General features: G+C 43.5%; 1 protein-coding gene across 7 annotated transcripts in view; it reads left to right on the top strand.

The window, feature by feature from the left end:
- Positions 1 to 22,872, top strand: part of MAP7D1 (MAP7 domain containing 1) — a 113,186-nt gene that overhangs the window by 47,176 nt on the left and 43,138 nt on the right. For 6 of the 7 annotated variants that reach the window (XM_073562746.1, XM_073562738.1, XM_073562760.1 and 3 more), the window contains one exon: positions 19,360 to 19,770. The exons of the other annotated variant lie outside the window; for it this stretch is intronic. In XM_073562746.1, the coding sequence (XP_073418847.1) occupies positions 19,360 to 19,770 (411 nt within the window). The remainder of the gene's footprint in view (positions 1 to 19,359; positions 19,771 to 22,872) is intronic. 7 annotated transcript variants of the gene reach the window in all.

The following is a 22,872-nucleotide window of genomic DNA, read 5'->3' as shown; positions in this document are numbered from 1 at the left end:
GGAAGTCCGAGCAAATCTATCCAGCGCTTTGGTTTTGACCCCAAGCCTCTCTTAAAGGGATCACCGATATGGAAGTTAGGACCGTTCCACTCAGCTCTGTGGTTCTGACCCCAGGGTCTCTTAAAGGGATCATTGCTATGGAAGTTAGGGCAAATCCATGCTGTGCTTTGTGGTACTGACCCCAGGCCTTTCTTAAAGGGATCTCTGGTATGGAAGTCAGGGCAATTGCCTTCAAATGCTCTGGTACTGACCCCAGGCTCTCTTAAAGGGATCTCCTGTATGGAAGTTAGGGCAAATCCCTCAGCGCTCTGATTTTGACCCCAGGGTTCTATTAAAGGGATCATTGGTATGCAAGTCAGGGCAAATCCACTCTGCACTCTGGTTTTGACCCCAGGCTCCTCTTAAAGGGATCCTCGGTATGGAAGTGAGGGCAAATCCACTCTGCGCTTTGGCACTGACCCCAGGCCTCTCTTAAAGGGATCCCCGGTATGGAAGTGAGGGCAAATCCACGCTGCGCTTTGATACTGACCCCAGGCCTCTCTTAAAGGGATTTCCAGTATGGAAGTTAGGGTAAATCCCTCAGCACTCGGATTCTCACCCCAGGCTTCTATTAAAGGGATCATTGGTATGGAAGTCAGGGCAAATCCACTCAGCGCTCTGGTTCTGACCCTAGGCTGACGGAATTATGTGGGATATTAGGGGTAGTAGTCCAGTGGCTCTGGCTGACGGGATGAGATGATGTAGGATATTAGGGGGTGTAGTCCGGTGGCCCTGGCTGAGGGGATGATGTGGGATATTAGAGGTAGTAGTCCAGTGGCTCTGGCTGACGGGATGATGTGGGATATTAGGGGTAGTAGTCCAGCCACTGTGACGGGATGATGTGGGATATTAGTGGTAGTTATCCGGTGGCTCTGGCTGACGGGATGATGTGGGATATTAGGGGTAGTAGTCCGGCGGCTGTGACGGAATGATGTGGGATATTAGGGATAGTAGTCCAGTGGCTCTGGCTGACGGGATGAGATGATGTAGGATTTTAGGGGGAGTAGTCCGGTGGCACTGGCTGACGGGATGATGTGGGATATTAGGGGTAGTAATCCGGTGGCTCTGGCTGACGGGATGATATGGGATATTAGGGGTAGTAGTCCGGAGGCTCTGGCTGACGGGACGATGTGGGATATTAGGAGTAGTAGTCCGGTAGCTCTGTCTGACTGGATTGTGTGGGATATTATAGTGAATGTGGCTATGCGGAGTCGGCGAGGCTCTACACTCAGCATTATATATATATTATAATTTGTTATAACTAACCGCAGTTAGTTACTATGCCTGGGCAGCGCCGGGCTCTTCAGCTAGTATTTCATAATTATGGATTCATAGTAAAATTTGGCCACTATTGGTCTTTACAGATAAATACGGCTAATCTTGGCGTGCATGTGCATTTAGCTAATACTTGACAATAACAAGCTGCCGACGAACAAGCAAATTGTCTTATATAAATATGGTATGTGCTTGCTGGGAGCAATAATAATCTATCTATGATCATCTTTTCTCACGGTGGGAGTGGTGACGTCCGTAAGGTGACCGGGGTTCATCGGCAATGAACTCTGATGACCTTACTCATGTCAGCACTAGACACTGCAGGAGCGTAATCACACTCTTGACTGTGTGTTCCGGCTCGCTTTCTGATCGGTTGCACCATACACTGCTCAACAAACCATCTGGATTCCGCAGAGGGATTATCTGCAGACAGGTGAGGAATATGGCATTTTATTATTTTTACAGTAATAAATGCGTAAAAGAGGGTCAGGGAGTTTTTATTTCAATTAAAGGACTTTACTTGGTCTTTGTCTTTATTACATTTAGCTATGGGGTTAGTAATGGGGGTGTCTTGTATAGATGCCGCACCATCACTAACCTCTGGGCTTGATGTCATCTTACATTGCAAAGCTGACATCAACTACAATAATACTAACACCCCACTCGTGACTCTACCAGGGCAAGTGGGAACAGTGGAGGCCAAGCCCCAGAATTGGCGTATCTAATGGATGGGGCGGCTGAGAGCTGACGTTCTTAGTTTGGGAGCAGTCCTGTATCCATGGTCCCTTCCTACGTTATTAATATCTATTCTGACTCCATGACTAAGCTGCAAGCGTAGGGTGCTGTGAGAAACCGTTTCTAGGCTGTCTCTTTCACTGTGCTGACACATAATGATGTCCTCAGTTTTAACTTGACTGTAGGAGGCACGTATGAAGATTCCAGAAGAAGGTTTATTTTCCAACTGAATTCTTGAAGATATGAATGATACAGCAGAAAAGACTTTTCAGAAACAGGACTGCATACACATGAGCTTCTAAGATATCTGATAGATGGTGAATGAGAAAGAAGGGAGGGGGGTTACTGACGTCAGAGCTACATCAGAGACAGGGAGAGAGGAAGGCAAAAATCATGATTCCTAAATCATGGGATATGATAATATCATCCCGCAACTGTCTGCCTAGCCTTTGCTTGTTATTATAAGACGGACCCCACATCATTTTTCGGGGTGTCACCCCTTGTTAATAACCAGTAAAGACTAAGCAGACAGCTGTGAGCTGATATTAATAGCCTGGGAAGATCCATGTTTATTACCCCCTTCCCAGACTATAAAAATCAGCCCATTCATTTATTAGGTAAACACATGTACAGTAAGCTACGCACTCCCTGTCTGAACCTGTCTTAAACCTGACAGGGCACACCTGTGAAGTTAAAACCATTTCCGGTGACTACCTCTTGAAGCTCATCAAGAGAATGCCAAGAGTGTGCAAAGCAGTAATCAAAGCAAAAGGTGGCTACTTTGAAGAACCTAGAATATAAGACATATTTTCAGTTGTTTCACACTTTTTTGTTAATTATATAATTCCACATGTGTAAATTCATAGTTTTGATGCCTTCAGAGTGAATTTACAATTTTCATAGTCATGAAAATAAAGAAAACTCTTTGAGAAGGTGTGTCCAAACTTTTGGTCTGTACCGTATATAGAAGTGATATGCTGCAGCACAGGTGCCGGCACCAGCCTGAAGGTTTTTTTTTTTTCCAGTATGTACATGTAAACTAGGGGGCAGGATAACTCCCGCTGTGTGTAGCCGGACGTATTAATTTAATTAAAATGATATTACGCCCTAAGCTCAGCTATTCTCTTCAACACAGTGCTGTGGTGGTGCCCAGATTCTTTTTTGCGAACCTGAACTCCCAGATTACGTCTTTTATATGGGGGAAAACCAGGCCTAAACTCAAACTATCCACTCTGCAAAGACCTAGGAGGGGGGGCAGCGTTACCGGATTTTTTTCTGTATTATCTGGCTGGACAGGCCAGAGCTGTAAGTGGATGCCCGGTAATCCCCTCCCTAATTCTGAAGATCATCTGCTTCATGCCGCACGAGCTGATTGCCCGCTGGGTTTTATGGAATTGGGGAAAATAAATGTCCCACGTTTGATACCCCTACTTCGCCTGGCACGATCACTATGGAAACAGATTAAAAGAGTGATTGGATTTGGGAATATTATAGCTGAAATGCCCCTTTGGAATAATGGTTACCTTCCGGCATTACTTGAACACCCATCTGCCAAATTCTGGACTCAATACAATGTTTTTACAATGGGTGATCTACATGATCATGGAACTCTGATATCCTTTGAACAATTGCAGGTTAAATGCAATGTCCCGAGAGCCCAATTCTTTCGTTATTTACAATTAAGGTTGGCCTTTCAGTCACACATGAGATGTGTAGGCGTAAACAATGCTATCTCGTCTTTAGCCTTGATAGGAATTCTGAAATCACAGGGTCTCCTCTCTGTATACATACATGCTGTCAGTAGGAACAGAATCCACCATAGATTCGGCTAAAGGGAAATGGGAAAGGCTCATCCCTGGTGTACAGAGAGAGGAGTGGGAGGAAATTTTGGAGTCTCCAATCAGGGTGTCTCCGTCTGATAACATCTGGATGATACAATTATAAACCAATCATATTTGTACAGTGTGTGTGTGTGTGTGTGTGTGTGTGTGTGTATATGTATGTGTGTGTGTATATATATATATATATATATATATATATATATCTATCTATCTATCTATCTCAATGCCATCTGTCTGTATTTAAGATTGTCTTATTTTGAAATGACAGTATTACTGTATGTAGAAGCTGATGTTAATAACGCATGTCATATGGATGTCATACCGATAGTAGGTGAGAAAAATCCCATTGTAGTCGCATGACACTCGCCCCACTTTTCGGGAACAGCATCAAGCAGATTTAATTTACGCTGATGAGTGTGAGCCCTTAGGCTCAGGTTCTCTGTCCCTACATCGTGCTGCTCTCACATGGGACAGCAGAAACTTGATGACATATTCCGTTGAAGCGATTTCTTTATGTATGTTTTGGGAGTAGTTTTACATTAACCAGACAGATTTTATTCATATGATGTTTAGGGTTAGCCTTTAAACGTGGGGTTTGTTTTCAAGCTGTATTTACATTCCCATTGACATATTTCATTTTCAGCTGCTGTTCTGCAATGATTTTGAGATATAGTGGTGCTGTTCTCAACCACAATACTGTCACCAATGTGTGAACCGGGTCTCGGGTCACGTAAAGGCCATGGAACCAATCACTCACTGAGCTGCAGCTGGAGCCCAGATGAATGGGCAGTCATATGATACTATCTATAGCTGTATCTTGCAGCCACAGCACAATAAGTCAGATATATTGACCTGCTCTACCCTCTCCTACTGTATCCTCACCAATCCCTGTAGACTGTGAGCCCTCGCGGGCAGGGTCCCCTCTCCTTATGTACTTTTGTGTCCCTTGTCTTACACGTGTTTATTACACTTGTCTATATTTCCCCTTTTCACATGTAAAGCGCCATGGAATAAATGGCGCTATATAAATGCATAATAATAATAATAATAATAATAATATATTGCTGGGCCAGTCTGTGCAGTCAAGTTTTAAAACTATTTTCTTATTTTTGATAGAATTATAATTGTGGTGCACAAAACTCTTTACATTTGGTGCACTGTTAAATGTGGAAGGCTGCTACAATTTAGAATTTAGTTTTTGTTTTTTGTTTTTTGTATTTTTTTTTCTTCATATAAATGTCACACAATTTTTGCTTTTTATTTGTGCCAAAAACAAAGTTGTCTATTTAAAGCACCACTCCAGCGATTTTTTTTTTTTTTATTTTTTTTTTTTTTTTATTATACACCGATTGAGTGGTGCTTCAAATGTAAAGGCCCCTTTACATTTAGCGATGCACCAGCGATCCCGACCACAATACGACCCGGTCAGGATCGCTGGTGCATCGCTAAATGGTCGCTAATGAGCTGCCAAACAGGCAGATCTCACCAGCGATGTAGCGATGCTCGGCGGTCGTACTTACCTTTCAGACAAAGTGATGACCGCCGTCTTCCGCCCGCGTCCATAGCTCGCTCGTTGGCGCCAGCAGGAAGCCGACGACGAGAAATGGACGTGGGCGATCTCTCGCGATCAGCGATAGCCAGCAGGGGAGCCGGTCGGAGCTAAGTATCACATGTAGAGATATCGCTGCTGCATCACAAAATCGGTGTGTAAAGCCCCCTTAAGACCCCTGTCATCGTACTCTCCTTCCGGCGTTTCTATTTGTTTTCTCCGCTGCTCTAGTCTGTCTCAGTCGAAAAGTGACTTGCCGGAGTATGTGATTGGGAGCAGGGGACTTACATTTAAAGCGCAACTCCAGCACTGGAAAAAAAAAAACCCGCTGGAGTGGTGCTTTAAGTCTGAAAAGCAGATATGTTGAGCATGATGCATTAAAGACGCCATCTTTTTTTTTTTTTTAAATTTGCTTTTATAGTGTTACATAAGTTGTTATTCTAGAAAAATGTAGACACCCTAGCATATGTCTTAGTGCATGACATATCCAGTTTAGTTGATGCGCTGTAGCTTTGTTGTTTGACATATTGATTCCTTTTTTCCATCTTATATGGTTTCCCCAATGCCTTTCGCTTGATGCTGGAGTCTCCTCATATTGATATTACTTCTATCTGATGGCAGCCAGGATCAATGGGATCAGCCCTCCTAAGCCGTCTATATGGGCATTCAGGTCATAGGGAGCTAAATAACATACTGTATATACCCGTGTATAAGCAGAGTTTTTTTTTTTTTTTTTTGCTGAAAATTCCTCCCTTGGCTTATACATGAGTCATTGTCCCAGAAGCTGGAGGTGGAGCAGTGGGGCTCACAGGAGGCAGGAGCCCGCTGCTGAGGCTGTAACTGTGCCTGCTGCTAAAGAGAAATGAATATTCACTACAAAACCCCCTCCTACTTGCCTTCCCTGCGCGCCCTCGCAGCATCTTGTTCTGATGCCAGCAGCTCCTGCTGCCGGCCGATCACTTGTCCCGCTGAGTGGAGAGAGGTGAATATTCATTACCTTAATGAGTGGGGACACATGATCGGCCGGATACACGAGCTGCTGGCATCAGAACAAGATGCTGCAAGGGCTCGCAGAGAAGGTAAGTAGGAGGTTTGGTTTTTTTATGCTTTTCTTATGGAGGGCCATGCAGACAAGGATGGGGATGAGGAGCCATGCATACCAGGATGATGATGCTGGGACAATGCATACCCGGCTTATACTCGAGTCAATAGTTTTCCCAGTTTTTCATGGCAAAATTAGGTGCCTTGGCTTATACTCGGGTCAATTTATACACGAGTATGTACGGTGATATCTTAATATCTGCAATATGATATCTTATTCCAGAGAAATACAGATTTTTCTTATGTACAGTTGAAACCAGAATTTTACATACACTATATAAAGACACACATGCATGTTTTTCTCAATATCTGCCAAATCAGAATCAAATGGTACCAAAAAGTAAGCCCCCATACAGCTCGATTATTGGAAAATTGTATAACTTGTGGCGCTCAAAATACGCCAACATAAAAGCAAAAGATATTTTTTGCAAGTGTGTATTTGTCAAAAATAAGCCACAAATACAAAACTATAGAAATTTGGTATTGCCATATTCCTACTGACACTCAAAATAAAGGCAATACTTTTAGTGCAGCACAGAGTAGTGTGTAAAAATGTAAAATGCAAATGTTAATACTTTATATGTACACCAAAATAATTCCACTGACAAATACAACTCATCCTAAAAAACAAAACAAAAAAAAAGCCCCCTTATGACTGACACAAAAAATAGTTATGGCTACTAAAATGCAACAATAAAAAAAAAAAAACATCTGTCATAAAGTCTGCAACAAAACTGACCATGGCGCCAATGGGTCAATGTATTTGTTTTTTTTTTTTTGCATTTAATTGATCCATTTGTTTAAAATGTTGTGCTCCAAAATTGTAAGGCAGCGACCATTGTAATCTGTACCATTGTGTACTAGGAAGGTAGAGGGCAACTTGTGCCTAGATATAGGAGCAAGGCCGCAGTTGTGGTTTTAGACATCTCTATTTTATTTTCGATGTCCGTTTACTGGATGAAGTATTCTGCAGGGCAATGAAGCATAGTAATGCCCAAAGAGATCATTGTGCGTGTAATGAATAGCACTGCCATAACGCACTGATGTCTCGGAGTCCATGAATCGACGATGTGGCCATTATGTGTTATTTTACCGTTTCTTATGTGCTGCCTGATTTACGGTACTTGGTGAAAGTAATGAAATGACTACTGATGGTGGGCGGCAGAATAATGTTTATTAGGGGTCAGGCGGCATGATTGCCCCCCGGGGCCTGGCCAACTAAAGCAGCCCTTTTATTGTGTTGAGTAGGTCGATTCTGCAAAAACTGCTTGAAATTAAATATTTATCACCTTGAGAAATGATTTGAAGAAATGTAAAAATAAAATGCTTCCGTTTCGAGTCCGTTGTGAAGTATTTACACGAGGACTGTAAGAAATGTGTTGTGACAATTCTCCCAGTAAAATGGCTGCTAGTCGGGGAAGTGCTTTCAATGAAGGAGTGATTAGTGGCTGCATTCTTCCGGCATTAGCTAAGGGTCCGTATATAAAGCAGCGAGTGCGGGCACGGAGACGTGACATGGTGGGCTGCATGTGAATGAGGATTCCAGGGCTGGTCTCTTTTTGTATCAGTCATCCTGCCGCTGTTTATCATTCTATTACACAGAGTCCACTAGCTATTCCAACATGAGTGACAGCCCCAAAGGGATCAAGACAATTCGTTTCCCTAAATTATAGTCAATTATGCAATGCCAAAAATCTTTTTTTTTTTTCTTCACTATAATTTCAGTAAAAATACTTTTCTCCCTAATAGGATAAATTATTCCGCTTGTTTTGTATTTCCATATTCAGTGGTAGACAGTAGAGCAGAAGCTGATCCCGGTATTAGGTTTAGGGGAGCGCTCTCACAGTACAGACTCCGGCCACTTTGTAAGGGGCTGCCCGCTGCTCTGATATTGATGGCCTGTCCCGAGGAGTGCTGCAGCTTTGTGCAGTGTGTACATCCAGCTGCTGGCGTGAATAGCAGCTGCTCCTAGCCCATATTGAGGAGCTATTCTAATGTGGACCTCCTTTATATAGATTTATTCAATTGATAATGGCTGGTGTATCATTTTCTTGCCTGGTATCAAAATTAGCATTATATGAGAGCCGTTATTACTTGTTGTTATTGTGATTTATGCAGTTATTCTGACATGGATTTTTAAAGTAAGTATAATCAGCCCTAAAAAGGAATCTGCCACTAGGTTTGTGCTATGTAATCTGAGCACAGCATGATGTAGGGGCTGGGACGCTGATTGCAGTAATGTGTCACTTGCTGTTCTGGAGTCTGTCATTTTGGTGCAATGCCTGTTTTCTCTGCTGCAGATCTATCAGTGCTCAGAATACAGAGCCCTGTATAACTCCACCCTCCAAACACACACACACACACACACACACACACACACACACACACACACACACACACACACACACACACACACACACACACCCACCATTGGTTAGCAACTTTCTATGTACACGATACAATGACAGAAAGTTGCTAATCCGAGGTGGGGGGGAGTTATTACTAAGAAAAGTTGACTAGGAAGCACAAGGTACCTAGTCCTGTACTCTTAGTCAGGTGTTTAAAACAGTAATTTTATTGAAACAGCAACATACAGCCCAGTAAGTGACACAATGCTGGAATCTGGCTCTCGGGCACTACATCATACTGCTCTCAGATTATATTGCAAAAACCTGCTAGCTGATTCTCTTTAAGCCCCCCCATGCACTTGGCTGGTTGGCGTGAGTTTCATAGACTTCTTGTCCACACCCCCGTAAATGGAATTCTTGTCTTCATGTAATGGAAGATCAATGTACCGTAGTTCTAGTAGATGGTGATGGGCGTTTAGTGCTGTACTTTTTCCATTTCTGATCACAATTAAGCCCTATTGATTTAAAGCAGTTTGGAAGTTAAGTTTTCTCCAACTAAATATAATAAATGGGGTTGGCACTAACTCTTTCCTAGCTCAATTGCTGACATACGGTGACTCCTTTTACTTTGTTTCTGTGGGTTTTTCTTGTGCCTCCTCTTCATGCTGACCATTTGTGCAGCAACTGTCGTCTTTAGGCTGAGCTGGCAGCCACATGGTAATGATAGTTATGTGGTGAATGGAAAGGGCTGGCTGTGTGGAACCTTTCCTGTCTTTGATGTTTGCTGGCAGCTGGGATCCCTGCAAGGTCAGACGCCTGGGTTCTTATGTCATCTGACTCTGAGTACCAAGTAGGCTACATAGTGGGCAAAATGTAGAAGGCACAGCATGTGTGTAATATCTTTCCTATCAAAAACCCTCTGATGAATCAAATATGATAATGTAACTTTTTTCTTTTTGCAAAATATATTTCTGGATTATTTGTAATACGTGCCATAGTCGGTAGCCTCTTATAGTTGGTAAACGTAACTTGTAAACTAGCACGGAGCACAAGGAGATTAGGAAATCAATGTTGGTAGCTTAAAGGGGCATTCCCATCTCCCAGATCCTGTCCCAATATGTAATAATATTAATAATAGCAAATTCCTCCAATTAGAAATGTAGTATAGTTTTTCTAATTCGCTATGTCTCTCATGTGCAGGACCTTTGGTAACTATGGTTATCACCATTAGCAACTAGCTAACTGTCACTATGTCAGTGGTCGTAACCATGGATACCTAAGGTCCTGCAATGCCTGCACATGCTATATTTGCTAATATTATTATTATTACACCACCTGCATTTTGGGATAGGATCTTTGAGATGGGGGTGCCCCTTTCAGCCATGTTGTTGAAGTATTGCAGTTGTATTATTGAAAATTAAGTCACGGAGCTATAGTTCATAAAGCACAGAGTGTATGACCATGTAAACGAGCCACCGTCCCCAAAGCCTTAGATAAGTATAGGTCAGCAGACCGCTGTCATTCCTGACTCCCCCATACACAGGAGCGCTTGTCCAGTTGCCTACTATTTTTCCCCCGAGTCCCATTGACATGAGTGTTTGGCTTGTTTGATTGTCAACTCTTTCCAGTGAAAACACATGAACAAAGGCCTCAGCTGTGATCTGCAGGGGAAAATAGTTTTCGAAATACAAGGTATGTACTGGTACGCCAGGTATACTTTGTGTCACTCCAGAATGATTCTGTGTAGGGTAAGTATTTTATATTAAATGGCTACTTATTAAAACTGCAACTATGGCTAGTTGTAAGGGCGAGTCCCCTGTAGGTTGACAGCTGGCAATATCTCAGTGGCCAGGCCTGAGCCCCAGACAGTCTTCAGCTGACAGGTGCAGCATTACTGGCAGTCCTGGAGAGAACAGCTGTAGAGGAGAATGCACAGAGGGCTGCCATGGTGATCTGGGCATTTCCCACAGTAGAAGAGGCTGCCTAGCAATGCTGTGGGGGGTTAGGGATGCAGAGATTGGGCAAATCACCTTTTATTATACTCACAACCCTTACTCTTCTAATAGTACTTGTTACATATAACTTTGGGGGGAGTCACACGGATTCCATTACTTCCACCAGTTTGTCACAGGTAACGCCAGGGGACGCAACTTCGCTGCCTCTAATCGCCATGGCAATTGCACAGTTGACTGACGAGTGATTGACAAGGCCACAGCTGCTTCCACTACTAGGCCACATATTGGGGAGCTCAGTGATTGTATATGTTAAATACACCTCCGATTCCAATGCATGGAATATCTATCCATCATCTATCTATCCATCACACATCCTGGTATGGTAATACAAACTACATAATGACAAAAGGAACTACTAGCTTCTGCCACCAATCGCTTATACAGGCCAATTGGACGACCATTACAGATAGCGTATGGCTTCAGAGGTGCTGTTTTCAGAGCAAGAGGAACAGAGCTATTACATTTTTCTATGGGTACGGAAAGTGCTCAGACCCCTTTAAATTTTTCACTCTGTTTCATTGCAGCCATTTGGTAAATTCAAAAAAGTTCATTTTTTCTTATTAATGTACAGTCTCTGGGCTCCCCATCTTGACTAAAAAGAAAAAAAAAAAAAAAAACAGAAATGTAGAAATTTTTGCAAATTAATTAAATAAAAACTGAAATATCACATGGTCATAAGTATTCAGAACCTTTGTTCAGTATTGAGTAGAAGCACCCTTATGAGCTAGTACAGCCATGAGTCTTCTTGGGAATGATGTTTTTCTCACCTGGATTTGGGAATCCTCTGCCATTCTTCCTTGCAGATCCTCTCCAGTTCTGTCAGGTTGGATGGTGAACATTGGTGGGCAGCCATTTTCAGGTCTCTCCAGAGATGCCCAATTGGGTTTAGGTCAGGGCTCTGGCTGGGCTAGTCAAGACCGGTCACAAAGTTGTTCTGAAGCCACTTCTTTGTTATTTTAGCTGTGTGCTTAGGGTCATTATCTTGTTGGAGGGAAACACTCCGATTAGGAATTTGGTACCTCACAGCAAATTACGTTATGTCTTCCAATAATGAACAATGACAGAACCCCAAACTCTTTTTTTTTTTTTTTTTATTACTATTATTATTTTTAATTAAATCAATGTTTTGCCCACATACCTCCCCTTGGTGATCTCATATGGGACTGGTTGTGGGATGTGCCATGTCTTTTAGAATTTTGCGACCCCCAACTTTCAGGATATTTTTGCCCCTAAATGGTAAAACGATGAAGATTCATACCAAAACGTGCTTTAGGGTGGGCACCACACTCGCTTACTGGACCTCACAGGTATTGTAATTACAGTCACTTGGCATGTTGTGTTTCCGTTACCCTACTTTTTTGATACCTTACTATTTGTGCCTGCTGCATCCTCGCAGCTCTCAATAGCTAACAAAGGAATCAATTTGTGGACTGTTTGTATAGGACACATTCATAGACCTTTCTGGGTACATTCTTATCTACTTGGTCTCCGCTTTACTACATACATTAAGGGCCTGTCACACTAAGAGATATCGCTATAACTAGTGACGTTATAGCGATATTGCTAGCGATATCGCTGTGTCTGATACTTACCTACGACCGGCTCCCCTGCTGGTTATCGCTGATCGCGCGAGAACGTCCTGGACTGTTTCTCGTCTTCAGCTTCCTGCGGCGCTTCCTGTGGAGAGACGAACGTGGACGCGGGCGGGAGGACGCAGGATCGCCTAGTGTGCCTTGTAAGCAGCGATCCCCGTCCCCAGCGATGTCGCTAGTGAGATCTGCCTGTGTGGCAGCTCACTAGCGACCACTTAGCGATGTACCAGCGATCCTGACAGCGTCATATCGCTGGTCAGGATCGCTGGTACATCGCTAAGTGTGACAGCACCTTTAGGCTAGTTTCACACTAGCGCTTTTGAACGCAGCGACGGCCTGCGCACGGCCGCCGCTAAGCCCTGCCCCCTGCCGCGCCTCCGCCGGTAGCTCCCTGCGTCCCCTATCTTTATCACTGGGGGCGCAGGCCGTGCGCAGTATGCGTTTGGCGGCGCATGCGCCTTTTTGACGGTGTGCTGAGCGCAACCAAACTGCAGCAGGTTGCGTTTGGCGCAGGTCGGCGCACCGTCAAAAGGACGCATGCGCCGCCAAACGCATACTGCGCACGGCCTGCGCCCCCAGTGATAAAGATAGGGGACGCAGGACGCATGCAGCGTCATGCGGTGCTACCGGCGGAGGTGCGGCAGGGGGCGGGGCTTAGTGGCGGCAGTGCGCAGGCCGTCGCTGCGTTCAAAAGCGCTAGTGTGAAACTAGCCTTAGACTGCTACCTCCTCATCATTGTGGGGGGTTCTTTGTCTGTAAATCTTTACAAGCATGGTTAACCGGTCATAATACTCCGTGCTGAGACTTGCCTCATACTTACCTCATACTTACCTTTTATGCTTATACCATCCTGTTATTGTGTCCAGTTACAATTACTTTTTATACCTGTGCTCTGTTTTTATCAATTGTATGTACCATTGTGTTGTGTATGTGCACCTGTCTGCAGCAGTGCAACCATTATACCAACCATGTATTCAGTAAAGTTCTTTATATTCTGATAATAATCGAATGTTTCCACTTGCCCTAGTACTCTACCATCTTTTTTTTTTTTTTTTCGCAGGCCTCAGATTCCCAGCCCCGCAGTGTGTTATGATGCAGTCACACTGTGGGGCTGGGAATCTGGCGCCTGCAAAACACGCAGGCGCGATTGCCTGATGTCAGTTCCCTGGCAGCGTGCACTGCGCATGCCCAAGAACTATTGGCACAGCGCAGGCACCCACCGGCATGTAACGCCAACAGCAACACAGGGGCATGATGGATGGCTGGGAGGCGGTGCAGGGACGCAACAAGGGGATGATGGACGGCTGGGAGGCGGCTGATACAGGGGGACTCACCATACCTATGGGACTCAATACAGGTATGGGGACCTATTTATAAAAGTCAGTATTTCGGCGTTACTGGGGATAAGAAACAGAAGAGCCACCTTCACAGAGTGCAGCTGGTGACTCCATAATTTTTGCCAGGGGTTGTAAATTCCTTATCAGTATGGGTGTGGGAGGAAACCAGAGAACCCAGAGAGAGTCCATGCAAACACAGAGAGAAACTCCTTGCAGATGTTGTCCTTGGTGGGATTTGAACTTATGACCCCAGCGTTGCAAGGCTGCAGTGCTAACTGAGCTACCAGTAAAGTATTTTCCCTAGGAGACTTGCAGTCCTGTATGTTCTATTGACAGGTGTGCCTTTCACAAAACATTTGCAGCCACTGCCTTCCATTGAGGTGTGATTGACATGCCAAAAGGGAATCTGCAGAGCATGACCGAGAATTCTTCATCAGCAATCTTCTGATGTCTGACTGGTTTAGCCCTTCAATCACACGTCATTGGATGTAATTACAGCTGAAACTGTGCAGACTAGTGGCTAGGCCTAGATGACTACTACAGGGACATTCTATTACATCATCTCAATGATGAAGTTGTTTTTACACTAAACCTTAACAGCCTTAATAAGTGTGCTAGGAAAGTTATTATGTACCTGTATAACTTGTGGGGTGGTTTAAAGTCCATAATGTATCTGACGGGTTCCCTTTTAAAGCCACTTCAGGCTTATTTGCCAAATTATGTAAAATGTGGAAGAATATTACAGAAATAATAAATGCCAGTTACTTGCACTGCGTCCAGTTATACTTAAAGGGAACCTGTCACCTCTTTTTGCTGCTATAAGATGCTTTCTATAATGCTGTAGATAAGCCCCTGGTCCGACCTGAAAGATAAGAAAAATAAGTTTAATTATACTCACCCGGGGGGGCAGTCTGGTCCGATGGGTGTCGCAGGTTCGGTACCTCCCATTTTCATGCGATGTCATCATCCTGCTTGCTTTGTGCCACGCTCCTGCGCAGGCGTACTTATCTGCACATGAAGATGGGAGACGCCGGACCCGGGACCTGCAACACCCATCGGACCGTCCCCGGGTGAGTATAATAAAACTTATTTTTCTTATCTTTCAGGTCGGACCAGGGGCTTATTTACAGCAATATAGAATGATGTTAGATAAGCCATGAAAGGTGGTGGCCGCATCTTATAGCAGCAAAACGAGGTGACAGGTTCCCTTTAATCATACATATGGAAACGTGAGTCACGCCTGCCCGACCGTCTTAAGGTATACCTTGTGTGACTTGTGATAAGAACTAGCACAGTATGACTTCTTGCACTGAGGTTCGGACTCTGGGGTTATTAGAGCACCTTTTTTCTGTTCCTGCTCCTCAAGAACTTTACATATGCTACAGTTTGATGATTCTTGATGGGGTGGGTCACATGGAGTTCTGGCTAATGACCGGATATTAGAGTACTGAGGGTTGCTATCAGCTCAACTGGTTAATAACTTCTAGTTTTTCCTGGCTTTTGCAAGATAGTCTTGTAATTTTTATTTTCAGTGAAAGGAGATTGAGACATGATAAAAGAACTTGAGATCTCCTCTAATTGTAATTTCAGTAGTAGCAGTGGAGTTTCTGCCATAAATTGGTGAACTAGATGTATCATTGCTTAAAGGGGTTGTCTGGTAACGAGATATTCATGAGCTCTCATAAAGGGGAGGCTCAGACAACTGGCACCCCACTGGTCTGCTATTGGGTTCAGAGGTGCACTAATGTATACACATTGAATGGAGCTGCAATTGAAGCTCTGCTTAATGTGTATTGGCTTTTGTCTTGCTGTGCACCACAGTGATTGATTCAAGAGACTAGGAGGATTCAAGTGTATAGGAGCTATTCTGCAGCACCCAGGTAGGTCATATAGCTGGTGGCAAACATTCCCAAACTCATCTGAATCAATATATACAGCTGACTCTGAATCCTTGTAGAGAAAATGTCACCCCAATCCTCTCATCTGTGGATGGACAATGACTGTACACAAGAAGTGACTGAAAGTCAGCCTGAGGCTATGTGCCCATGCTAGCGTTTTTAAACGCTCAGGAAAAGGATCCCCTTTCCCAGAAACCACGCATCTTTTTCCGCGCGTTTCTTGCGCGGTTTTTGTCAAAAAGACGCACGCGCGTTTTTGACGCGTTTTTTGACACTCGATTTCTAGGAACATTGGGGATGGCTAAAAACGCTCAGCAATGCGGGAATTAATGATCATGTTGAGTTTTTAGCCGCTAAGCGATTCCTGAGCGGTTAAAAACGCATGCATTGGCACAAAAAGCAAAAAACGCATGCTAATTAATTTTATGGATCTTTTAAGCGTTTCTGCAGCGTCTGATCCGGCACAAACGCTGCAGAAACGCTTGCAAAACACATCGTGGGCACACAGCCTAAAGGTGGAATAAATGGTACATCTGTATTCACATAAAATTTCCCCCTATTTCACCGGCTGAAAACCTAGCCACAGTAGTTTTTTTTTTTTTCTCTCCAAGTTTCAATGACGTACTATCAAGAAAATATAGAACAGATCTGAGCATTGATAAAAATAGAGCACAATCTTACAAAACTACTGTCCCATTGACTGAAAAGGTATAGTTTAAAATGGATTGCTACATGGCACTAAATGTTACTTTGTGTAGTTGCCTCTTATTCTAGCCCTTGTAACTTTTTATTGTTTCTGTGCCTTTTGTAACTAGTCGTTATCAGTATTGCTGTTATTTTGTAATCCCTCAGTAAGTGTTAGGAACGGCGGAGTGCACTAAATAAAATAAATAATAAAGTGCGTTCGCCGCTCGGGGTCCACCGTGCAGAAGGTGTTATAACTGCTGCTGAGTAATGGCAGACATGCCATATTGCGGTATAATGCGCACGGGGCTAAACGTCACCCAGGTGCGCAGAGCAATCACTGTTTAATCACAGATGCCAGTAGGGGTAAACACAAAGGCTGAGCCTGTTAGCGTCACAGGTCTCCGATATATGCACACTCGGTATCAGGTCACAGGTGCAGGACCAAAGGCAGAAGGAACTGCGTCCGTCTAGACCTACCGTGTGTGCGGCGTCGCTACTGCGGGCGCCAAAGAGAGCTGCAACTGCAGCGCAGCGTAGGACACTGCTGCGAGACGATAGTGCTGTGAGCAGTAGCACAATCGGACGCTAGTGTAGAGGCACCGTGTGCACAGTGGCCTATGGCTTGCTACTGACTGGCGCTGACTGCTGAACTAATTCCCTATCCACATGCGTAATATCAGAGGGAAGGGGTTTCAAATGAGTCAGTCACCAGAATCATACATCCGTCACCATTCACACATCTAGCAAGTAATGTCTATACTAGCGCATGGCCGAACGGCCATGCGGTCCTTTTATAGCCGTGCGCTGCCGGGACCTTCCAGATCTCTGAGATGGACCAATCAGATCAGGGGAAGGACCTGAGCACGTCACTCCCGAGCTCCAATGGGAGATCGTCTCATGAGCATGCTCAGTGGAGCGGCAGCGGGACTTAGCCTCAGGAATGACTTGCTGCGAAGTAGTATGTGAGGCTCTGGATTCCTGTTGTGTAGCTACATGAATCCGACGCCTAACAGTAAGAACCGGCAGTACATCATCCTTCTGTTACTTGCTCTGCATGCTCTGGGGAAAAGGATGGCAAGTAAAGGTACTGTCACACTAAGCGATATGGCTAGCAATATCGCTATAACTTGTGACGTTATAGCGATATTTATTGCTAGCGATATCGCTGTGTCTGACACTTACCAACGACCCGCTCCCCCGCTGCTTATCGCTGATCACGCGAGAACATCCAAGACTGTTTCTCGTCGTCAGCTTCCTGTGGAGCCGGGCGGGAGGACGTCAGGATCGCCTCGTCTGACAGGTAAGTAGCGACCCCCGTCCCCAGCGATGTCGCTGGTGAGATCTGCCTATGTGGCAGCTCACTAGTGACCACTTAGCGATGTACCAGCGATCCTGACCGCGTCATATCGCTGGTTGGGATCGCTGGTACCTCGCTAAGTGTGACAGTACCTTAAGGCTGTGTGCACACGCTGCGGATTTTGCTGCGGTTCCGCAGCGGTTTTGACCGCTGCGGACCCGCAGCAGTTTCTGCTGCGGTGTACAGTACAATGATTCCCTATGGGAATCAAAAACCGCAATGCAGACGGTGCGGAATTTTCCGCGCGGATTATCTGCGGTTTTCAATCCGCAGAAAGAATTGACATGTCAATTCTTTCTGCGAATTCCCCTGCGGTTTGCCATCTCCTCCATTGAGATGAAAAACCGCAGGGCAAAACCACAGAGCAATCCGCAGGTAAAACCGCAGGTCTTTTAACCTGCGGTTTCACCTGCGGATTTTACAAAATCCGCACGGATGAATCCGCACCTAATCCGCAGCGTGTGCACACAGCCTTAGAGACAGCACCTCTGCACCTAATAATCTGTCTGAGAATCCCCAGTGCATGTTGGGGACTCAAACAAATCATTAGAATTAAGGAAACAAAAATCCAGACTGGAAGTTAGAATAAAAAGGGTGGGGTAGTGAATTTGCTAATGAAGTATATTACAACCGTGGTTAGAATAGTAATAAAAGTAGGTAGACATGTAATATGAAATTCCCGAATAGTGTGGGACAAGCTCTTTAAAGAATATTCTGTTATAGGGCCTACAAATATGATCATCAAACCATGTACATTTTACCTGAAAAAGGTAGTGCGGGCCCTTGAGAATTAATTAGGTGGCTTATAAGCCTTGTGGTCAAGTAATGGGTTCAAATACCATTTACTGTGGGATTTCATGATAAAATATAATTTCCAAAGTACCTAGCTAAGAACTGGCCTATAAAATATGCATCTCTCTGCTTATATTTTTGTAATTTTAATAAAATATAAAGTGCAATAAATAGCATGAAGGTTATTAATTTAACGATGCAATTTGGATCTTGAATTGGCTGCAGCCTTGGTAAAGAGAAGAAAGTGAATGCTTGAAAGTTTGCCAACATAACATAATTTGATGGCAATGGTTCAGGCAGGAAGAAATAATTCTGTCCAACCACTGTATATGTCATTGTTTATACTCTGGAAAAGGCAAATATAATAATAAACATGCATATCCTATACATTACATTAGTGTTTGCATTTTCTGCTTAAATATTAAATGCAGAAAGAGATTAAAATTAAGACCACAGAGTGCTATCTCTAATCTTTTCTTGCATGTAATTTCTGTGATAACACATTAAGTCTACTGTATTGTTTTCCCTGAATTTAAATAAGTTATAATTTAAGCAAATAAAGGTTCTTAAATACATGATATATTTTCCATCTCATTTCCTGAAGGTTCCAATATCCCCGCTCCACCATTTGTATCCTTTTATCAGTGAAGGCAGGTTAGGGCCTTACATAGTCAGTTCTCTTTTGGGATGAATGTAACTGTATGTCTATGTATTGAGTTGCAGCTAGGCCTTGACGATGTTGAGCCATGTGATGCCCTAATACGTTACTATTCATGTTTGTATGTTCTTTTAGGTGTAGAAGCAACAGAAGAAAATGTGCAGTTACCAGCAGAGCCCTCACACAACTCCGACTCTCGGTTAGCAACAGGACAACAAAACACACCGACAGAAGCAGACACTGCCAGTTCTTCATCTTTGACGAAGAGCAAACTCTTGCAACAGACTTGTGGACTTGATACAGAAAAGTCGGCTGATGGGCCCATTTTCTCTTCACAAACAGAAGGTCCTTGTGTTTCAACTGAGGAGGGACCAAGATTACCCATTGATAATCGCAGTTCTTTACCACAGACTGAAAGACCAGGCACATCACAAGTGGCCGACAGTCCTAACTCTCCGAAAGAAAAGCAAACAGTAAAATGCGATGGGACTTCTCCCTCTGCTGCCCAATCTCCTACTCCAGCTGTTACACCCAAACTAAAAATAGGTGCGCCTCATAAACCTACTTTACTGGCCATTGGCTGACGCTTGAGTAATTAACATACGGTAATCCTAACGTCCCTGTTTAGAATAACAAGACCACTGTGGAATCGGGGTCTGGTTTTCAGGCTCTACATCTGAGACATCCGTTTTATGTCATCCATCTTCCGATGTGGCATATAACTGGCTTTGTTTCTCAGCTCTAACCGTTCCTGCTGCTGCTTGAAATATTGTTGAACTCAACATTTTATCATATTGATCACTGTTATTACAATATTTGCTGTAGATCAGCTGTATCATGTTAGACAGGCTGGTTACCTGGCCCATGTTGCCTAAAAACAGTCTTTTTGATTGGTTTGTCAAGTTTTCATTTAAAGCCAGACTTGTCCGTGACCTAAGGGCAGAAAAAGGGGCAAGGAGCCTTTATAGAACTAAAACCATGTCTTTCTGGGGTTTTCTTTCCACTGCCACCTTAATCATATAAAATGAATACTGAGCGATCCTTAAATTAAAAGCCAAGAGAATCTATACAATCTGAGTATAATACAGATTATAGCCAATGGGGAAAAAAACTCCTAATATGTAATTTTTATAATATAACCGGAAGTGGCGTCATTGTGGGGCGGTCCAGCATGTAGGGGGCACAGTGGGCTCCACGGCGGCGCACGTCACCGGAAGTGGCATTGTTGCGGTATAATTCGCCTGGAACTCACATTGCGCTCTAAAGCAAATGAAAGTAGACGCCCATTGCCACTCTCTGCCCGAGGAGAACTCTAAGCTTATGGCCTTTTTGATGCTATGGTCATGCATCAGATCTAATCTATTATATTGCACTGTAGCACTTTACTATTTGGTGATGATGTTGGATTTTCTGATAGTTAGTCCCTATTGGGTTCACTTAGGGATAGCCGACGTGTCACACTTGGGGTGCCAACCTCTACGACAAGGTAGGGTGAATGAGGGTGAGTACACTTCCCACAACCTTTTAAGATGGGGAAAAGAAATGGAAGACTATTATATTTCAATAAGATAATTACAAGTGACCCTACAGAGTGTTTTGTGATTTATATGGTAATTTTAACTATATTTATATTTTAGGAGTTTTTTTCCCTTTGTTTTATAGTTTCCTTAAATGACCGATTACTGACTTGGATGTGTTAATCGTTTGGTGCTTTAAAAGTGAACCTGTCACGTTGTATAAGCTGTCTGATCTGTGGATATCACAATATAGAGACAAAGAAAATAAGCACAATGACATATAGGTTTGCTCGAAAGGTTCAGTGTATAAATTATATTTTATTCATTGATGTCTCTAATAGTGATGAGCGAGCATGCTCAGGTGGTCTCCGAGTATATTGGGCGTGCTCAGAGATTTAGGTTGAGTCCCCGCAGCTGCATGATTTGCGGCTGCTAGACAGCCTGAATACATGTGGGGATTACTCAACAAACAGGCAAATCCCTGCATGTGTTCAGGTTGTCTAACAGCCGCAAATCATGCAGCTGCGGAGACACAAACATAATCTATGAGCACACCCAAAATACTCGGAGAACACCTGAGCATGCTCGGAAAACTTGAGTAATGAGTATACTCTCTCATCACTAGTCCCTAATTTATATATATGCCAGAGTCCAGTGGGTGGTCTTACTCAGTGACTGACCGCTATCTTTCAAAGCACCTTCATACAGAAGACTATCGTTCACTGCACCGCCTACGAGACTTGATGCCTACAAACACCAGGGATTTCAATGAATAAAGTACAAGTTTCACTGAAACTTTAGCCACAAAAATTGATATCAATCTGATCAGTTCCTCCTGCTCTGACATCCTGCCTGCAGATCAGAAATAAATTTCAACATGACAGGTTCCCTTTAAGAATATTCACAACAAAAATTAAAATGATACGAGTGATTTTATGGCATATAAGACCTCTTTAGAGCTCTTTTACACTTAACACTGTTTATGGCATTTTGGCTTAAAAAAGCCATCATGTTGTTTTTTTAAGCCTTTTCTGGGTGGCTTCTCTTTATTTAACATTGTAGGGTATATGCATATGCTTAGCATCTGCCGCGTTTTTGTCACATTTGTTTCTGCTTAGTTTTGTTACAAAAACTAAAGAATTTCCTAGTGCCAGCAAAGTGACTGAATGAGATTTCTGATGTCTCATACACATACACGCTTTGCCCACGCTTTTTTTGTGATTGAATTGGAAATCAGCAGCGTTTTTTAAATCTGCAGCATGTCATTTTTTCAGTCTTTTTGCTGATTTTCTTTTTTTGTGTTTTTTCACCCACAAAAAATGAGAAAGTAAAGAATGCAGCAAAAAGACAGAATTTTTTGCTGGGTTTAATTGTTTTTAGACAAAGCACACATGTAATATGCCCCCAAAAACTGCAAAGAAAAGAAAACACTGCGGAAAATGCTGAAATACAGGTGTTTTGAAGGCAATGTTTTATTTGCCAAGTATGAACATGGTCTAATGTGTGTTTTTTTTTCTGCTAATTGAGCATTTGATTTATATAAAGCTTTGATATGATCTGCTTTATGTACACCATTAATGCATAGCTTTGAAATAAAATGTGTCAACCTTTGAGCACAATTTTACATGTTCCAACCTGCAATATAGTTCAGAAATGCATTTTAATTTCTGTAGACTTTAGAACTGAAATGTTTTTTTCCAGGCTCATTGTCTGCAGAGAGTTTACTCTAGTGACTTTCAGTCTGAGAAGCTTTTAACATTGGTCAGCCGAGAGGCCAGTGAATGTGTGTCTGTCAACAGGTTTGTTGACTGTTTCCAGTAACAGTCTATATTCACATTTTTTAAGGCCTCCGTTTCACGTATATGCTGGTGAAAGTACCCAAGATGTATGTTAAATGCAGGCATGAAGACTGCTCTACATTGGTGTCCATCATCCATGGACAAAAAAGGGAATCTATCAGCAGGATTTAAAGGGACTCTGTCAGCACAGAATGACTGCAAGTCCGGGATCACACATGCGAGAAACACGGCCGAGTCTCACATGTTATTACCGGGCACTGCCACCGGCACGCTGGAGCGGAGCCTGTGGCTGCATGTATTGATATGCAGCCGCACGTCCGATCCGAGTGCCG

This window comes from Dendrobates tinctorius, unplaced genomic scaffold (genome assembly GCF_039654945.1).
Source record: "Dendrobates tinctorius isolate UK_male_01 unplaced genomic scaffold, ASM3965494v1 ptg000015l, whole genome shotgun sequence".
NCBI classification, from domain to species: domain Eukaryota; kingdom Metazoa; phylum Chordata; class Amphibia; order Anura; family Dendrobatidae; genus Dendrobates; species Dendrobates tinctorius.
The sequence above is the reverse complement of the archived record's forward strand: the minus strand, read 5'-3'. Positions and strand labels throughout refer to the sequence as shown.